Source organism: Etheostoma spectabile, chromosome 20, assembly GCF_008692095.1.
Source record: "Etheostoma spectabile isolate EspeVRDwgs_2016 chromosome 20, UIUC_Espe_1.0, whole genome shotgun sequence".
NCBI lineage: Eukaryota > Metazoa > Chordata > Actinopteri > Perciformes > Percidae > Etheostoma > Etheostoma spectabile.
In genome coordinates, this window is record NC_045752.1 from 11,800,275 (window position 1) to 11,806,274 (window position 6,000).

At 40.7% G+C, this 6,000-nt stretch overlaps 1 protein-coding gene across 11 annotated transcripts in view; it reads right to left on the reverse strand.

Moving 5' to 3' along the window:
• Positions 1-3,996, reverse strand: part of LOC116669685 (ryanodine receptor 3) — a 109,869-nt gene extending 105,873 nt beyond the window's left edge. For all 11 annotated transcript variants that reach the window (XM_032499668.1, XM_032499664.1, XM_032499663.1 and 8 more), the window contains exon 1: positions 3,687-3,996. In XM_032499668.1, the coding sequence (XP_032355559.1) occupies positions 3,687-3,734 (48 nt within the window). In that variant the 5' untranslated portion in view covers positions 3,735-3,996. The remainder of the gene's footprint in view (positions 1-3,686) is intronic.
• Positions 3,997-6,000: the final 2,004 nt, after the last annotated feature.

Sequence of the window (6,000 nt, forward strand, 5' to 3'; positions counted from 1 at the left end):
AAGTAGAATGTGATGATGTGCTGAACTGAATTCCCATCGGTGGGAATAATTTCATGGTGATCGCCAATAATTATACACAGGGCAAGTGACACAGTAACAGGAGAAGCCAAATATAAAGTAAGTTGAGTGTACTTGCAGCACCGAAATTATGCACAAACAAGTATCAACTTAGATCTAGTAAAAACAAAGTAGGCTTGTGATAAAAGGTCAGAAATAACCTGGAACACTTGTGCCTTGGCCTAACTGAAGATGCTTCTGTACAGTTTTATGGGAGTGCACACTGCAGATCAAGGGCACCTTTGGTTGCCTCTGGGCCATTGTAGAGCGCTTAGATTCTGCCTCCACCCTGACAGGTTCTCTCGCAACACCATTTCAAACTGGACGGAACATCCTCCAGTAAACATACAGCACAGCATATAGATGCACATGGTAGCACATGTCAATAACGTTTAAAGCTACACTAGATCACAATGAATGGTATGTGAAAAGAATAACAGCCAAGGGGAAATGATATATAAAAGAGAAAAGCAGGAAAAAGTGAAACTGAAATGTCAAAAGGGAGAGAAGAGCAACAAAAGAACAAGAAAGAGACACTCAGCATGGTGTTCACAGAGACAGATGTGGGTGGAGGAAGCAAGCACATAGCATATCCAAAATAACAATTTACTGCTTTACGGTCTTAGGTTTTTACCTCTGATGGGGTTAATGTTTTGGTCTGCTGGTTTGGCCCGTTGCATTACTTCTGTTATGGCGCATTGACAGTCATCTCGTGGATGCAAAGAGAGACCAGTGCCTTCGCATAAACAAGCCAAGCACTGCCACAGTGCATTAGTCACAGCCCTGGTCTGGCCTTTTCAAAGTCACTACTCCCACTCCAACTGCTAATAGATCACCAGAATCTGATATTTGCCTAGCAGGGATCCTCGCAACAGAGATGCTGTGTGCGTGTGCACCACATGCTGTAACATGTTTTTACTAATAAGTGGCCTTCTGTCAGGAAAAAAAAGTTTGGTATGATTTCCTCCTTTTTCTCTACTCTCATGACATTGCACATAAGGCATGCAATTCATTTAGAAAACTACTCTTACATAATGAGCAGCCTGAGCTATGTAACTATAAGCTGATATTTTATTCACTGCTTATAATGAAGCCGGTCCTGCTAGAGATTGTGCATCTGAAGACATCCAATTTTCTAAACAGTAAAAATAAAATTCCTCCAGTATATGCAGCCTTATTAAAGTGTTGGTGCGACCCCATGCCCCTCTGACATTAAACAGCAGTTTGGGGAAAGCTTTTCTCCGATTCTCCTTGCTCACAATCAGCACCGTTCCTCTTCCTGTAACATCAAATTACCCATGGCTGTGATACCCTCGCTCTTCCCTTTCTTTCCTCACACTGAGTTTATAGGCAACAGTCCGGCAGGGGTAATTCTGCTACCACTCCAGGGAAATTACTTTGTGCTGTTGGAGAAAAGGCAGTTTGTGAACTGCTTTATCAAGCTCCTTGACTCCAATAACAAACAACGTTTGGATGCCAGCAAGAAATATACAGCCTCTACATATCCTCAGACTGTTTGCCACTCAGTGCCACCGATGTAAAAAAAACAAAATACTAAGTTAAAAGAGAATTTAGTTTAGTGCCAGTGTGTATGTCTGTTATTGAATAGGCATATGTGCATCCAATGGAGCATCTGTTTCTGCAGGACACACTTTAGTCATGTACTGTAGATAAAAGTATGCATATGTGTGCATATTGTGTGTGCGTCCATATCTTCATACTTGTGTGCATCTGTTCTATTGCTCTACACTGAGTAGTTGAGCTGTGCCTTGCTGACACTGATGAATAATTTCTGCACAGTGCTCTGTTGTGGCACGTCTGGTGCAGCCTGACTGCACCACACAGCTACAGCTCTGCATTTGCATCTCACACACAGACACACAGATATACACACATACACAGTCAATTGCTTTCCTGTGTGGAGGGATGCAACAAGCTGCTGCTAAGCCCTTTTTAAAGCAACAGCAGTTTCCTTTAGTCAATGTCATCGCAATTCTTTTCCCTGAGTTACATCTGGGGGGAAATTGCTCCCTGTGAACCAAACAAATGGGACCAAAACAGCCAAGCGAGCAAAAACGATTAAATCCAGAACTCTCATGAAACTTGTTCTCCGAAAATCCTGATTGTGGATTGGTTTGGCATTCAAGTCCAGAAAAGTGGTGCTGAAATGTCAGCTTCTTTTTGGAGTGGCAGGAATGCTGATGGGATGACCTCTATGTGCTGTGGTTGGGGGACTGCGGGACAAATAGGGGGAGGTATCAGCTTTATCTGAGAGAAAGAAGGGGACATTTTAAAGATCACTACCATCCCTTGGGGTAGTTAAGCCTTCTAATGCCAAAATACTGCCTGAGTCAAGAGTCCATCACTTACTGTATATTTTTTTATCCAATACCTAAAGGTACTGTTATGAAGCTGCATTGTGTCTGCTTAAATCTTTGTTGACACGGTTGTTTGCTAGGTAAAATATAGCTGCTAAATAGGAAATTACAGAAGACACTGCCTTGTAAAATGTGTCTTAAAACTTAAAAAAATGAACATGTTACTGTAATTTACATATCCAGAACATCCTTGCACTGTTTACCTCAAAGTACAGCAGGTTACACATCTGTGAGTAGCTTTATAAAGAGTACCCACAGGCAGCAGTGCCAGTGAAATGAGCAACCAAACACCTCCTACTGTCTCTGGGTCTCCAGTGCTCGGCTCCTTCATCTGTCCTGGACGAGTGTGTATTTTCAGACATGATATGCCTCTTAATGCATTTCACCAAAGATGGGCACATCATGTCATCATCATCTATCATTTTAACAACAGTGGAACGTGTTTGTCTCTCCCACTCATTTTCAACAAATTGTTAATATTTTAATAAAAGGCAAATATATTCACTCTAATGTGGTACTAGAGCCAAGAAGAGCAAAAAGTCTGAAGCACGTTTAATACAAAATCATAGTATTTTCTTATAACCATATATTACAGACTATTTATGACCAAAAAGTAAGACAGCAGTAGTAACCCGTGGTGTAGCAATACTGTATTTTATTCTTAGTTCATTTGCATAGACCTTTGCTGCTGCACAAGAATCTTGGGGTGACGGTCCGGGCAGGCAGCCTACACTGCCAGGGCAGGCTACCACGTTTGAATATATTATAATGCAGCATGCACACTGATTCAAAACTCATTTTTTTCCTAAAAGAGATTTAAGTAATGCTACCAGAGCAAACCTTTTAATTTTGAGTTATTTAAAGACTAAGTTAAATACCTGTGTTGGTACCTTCAACCTGTCAAACTGTAAACAAGTATGACTACAACGGTGCAGCAAGGTGCATTTATAAGTTATATATGGGGCATGGTGCTGTCAACTTCTTGAGACAGAGATTGCAGAAAAGACAACAGCTGTCAGTGAGCGATGCGCCAAAACAATAGAGCACTATCATCCCCTCTAACATCTGCAAAGAGGCAGAGAGTTATCAAAGGCTACAGGATGCAATGGCATCTGGGAGAAAAGCGAAGTGACAGGGAATCGACAGTAATAATCCCACGAGCAAGGTACCATGAAAAAGAGCTACACGAATTTCCACAGTCACCAGAGCAGCGTTTCAATTACAAGCGGAAAGAAATGTAACGTTACTTACAGTTCTGAGGAACTGAATTTCATCCTCTCCTTCTCCACCTTCAGCCATGGCTGCAAATGAGCCTGTTCAGACTCGGGAAGCCTTCGCTGGCTCCTCTCTCCTATCGATATTAGCATATAGCTAATCCACGGCCATACAGCGGGGAGACTAGCGCAGCATGTGTCACTCAAGCCCCTGTGCTCAAGCCCCGCTCACCGCCCGGAGGAGGAGTGTGTCAGCATCGGTGGGCTGGAGCAAACTGCGGACGGTGTGGCGGCGGGGTAACAGGGAGAAGCCAAGTCGTGTAGCGGAGATACAGAAGCGTGGTCTTTCTCTTCGACGTCACTGTCAAATACAACCGTGTAAGCGCGAATATTCAAACAAAAAAAAAGCAGCAAATGCATTAAAAAAAAAAAAATCACTATCTAAATCGGCATGACGTACGTGTTTAGCTTTCTTGCCCTATCTCCTAGCTACGGAGTCACAGGAAACCTTTCAATGTGTGGAAAAGGAAATCGACAGCGTAATTTTACAGTAGGCTATGCAGGAAATGCATGTAGCTGCTATTTGCATTGCTGGTCCAGATCAGCACCATGGTCAGCACCTCACAATGTAGACATGCCTATATTCTGTGGGAACAAAGCATCTATAGGCCTACTGTACAGTGTGCGTTTAGCTTCGCATTTGTCTCTCAAAATTATTCCTACACAGAGAAGGTTGTTATCACCGTTGAAGTGGAAAAAACAGACGCAGGTCCGGGCACACCTCCTCCAATATCAACCCAAATCTAAAAGATCTACAATTACAAATTGCATTTTATTTTACCCGAAAACAGAGTCTGTACAGCATTGCTATAAAGAAGCCATTAGTATTAGTTTTATTTAGCCGAGAAAACTGAGTTTCGCTTGTTTTCCCTTTATGAATAGAGCCTAGAAGCTGTAGAACACACCCCAGCTTGCAAAACTGACATTTACAGTCAGTTTTGACATTGTGATTTTAATTTTGTAATTTAACATGTGTTAAACTATTTAGATCATTATGATTGGATGAATAACCATTCAATTATTTAACATCCAATGAGATTAAACTCAATTAAATAAAAAAAAAATGCAAGAGAACATAATTGTGGACTGAATACAATGACAACAGTGATCACTGGTCTTTGGTTACTCACTGTTGAATCAAAGTTGACCCTGAGCCATAATGAAGCCTACTCATCTCTACAACTAAAATAAATAAACACACATACACCCTTATCAAAATGCGATGCCGCCCTCTATTGTCAAAACTGTGACATAACACTGTCCTCCTGAGTGTTTCCTTCCATTGAGCACTTGATCCTTTTACCTTCTCCCCTCATACCACAGTTAAATCGTTTGTTCTTCCTCCTTCATCATTACAAATTATCTTCCTCCCTTAATTACTGTCTTATTGCCCAATTAACAGCCTTTTGACCAAGCTAATGATAACATTCATGTTTCCGTGCCCTATGTAATATTCACATTTGGTTTTGCAGTCCATTTCTGAAATTGTAATCCTACTTCCTTGGTTGGTAGCGTTCTCCAGTGCTCCTGGCCTGTGGGAAATAAGATGCTGCGATTTATCTTTCAATAATCTTACTGAATCAACGCCAATAAGAAAAAAAAAAGGTGTTCCCCAACTTCGTTGGACTCTCCACTTAAATGTCGCACATACTACTGAGTAAGTTACACTTACACCTGTTCCCCGCACAACAATGACAGGTAGGAACGGATTTGCTTGAATTATCTATCCGCCTTCGTACTTCATGTTTTCAGTCATATATCTATTCAGTATGTATTTCATGTGTCGGGGTTTTTACAACAAATGTAACAATATTTCATTGAATTTCTCCTAATTTACACACTAGCAGTCACAATAACTTAGAATTAAAATGATAAAACGGAAAACAGTTTAAGAAAAATACACAGACACTAATTATTTAATTAGCTTAGCAATTTAACTATCAAGTTATATATATATATATATATATATATATATATATATGTATACATACATGTGTAACATTTAAGTTGCTATTTCGTGGCCCTTTAGCCTTAGAGCCTGATTTCAATTATGAATTAAAACAACATGTTGGCCACTAAGTGTCTCCGTTTCGTAGGAAATGGCATTACATCGGGCCTACAAAGAGCAGGCACTTTCACATTTACTTGTCTCTCTGCGTGTACAACACGGTGTTAATGTTAAGCCTTAGAAATACTGGAAATGGCTATTGTTAAATTAAAATAATCTTTGCCAAACTTCGCCCTTCTCTGAACGGTGCACGGTCTGAATCTCGTCACATGGCCTACCTGTA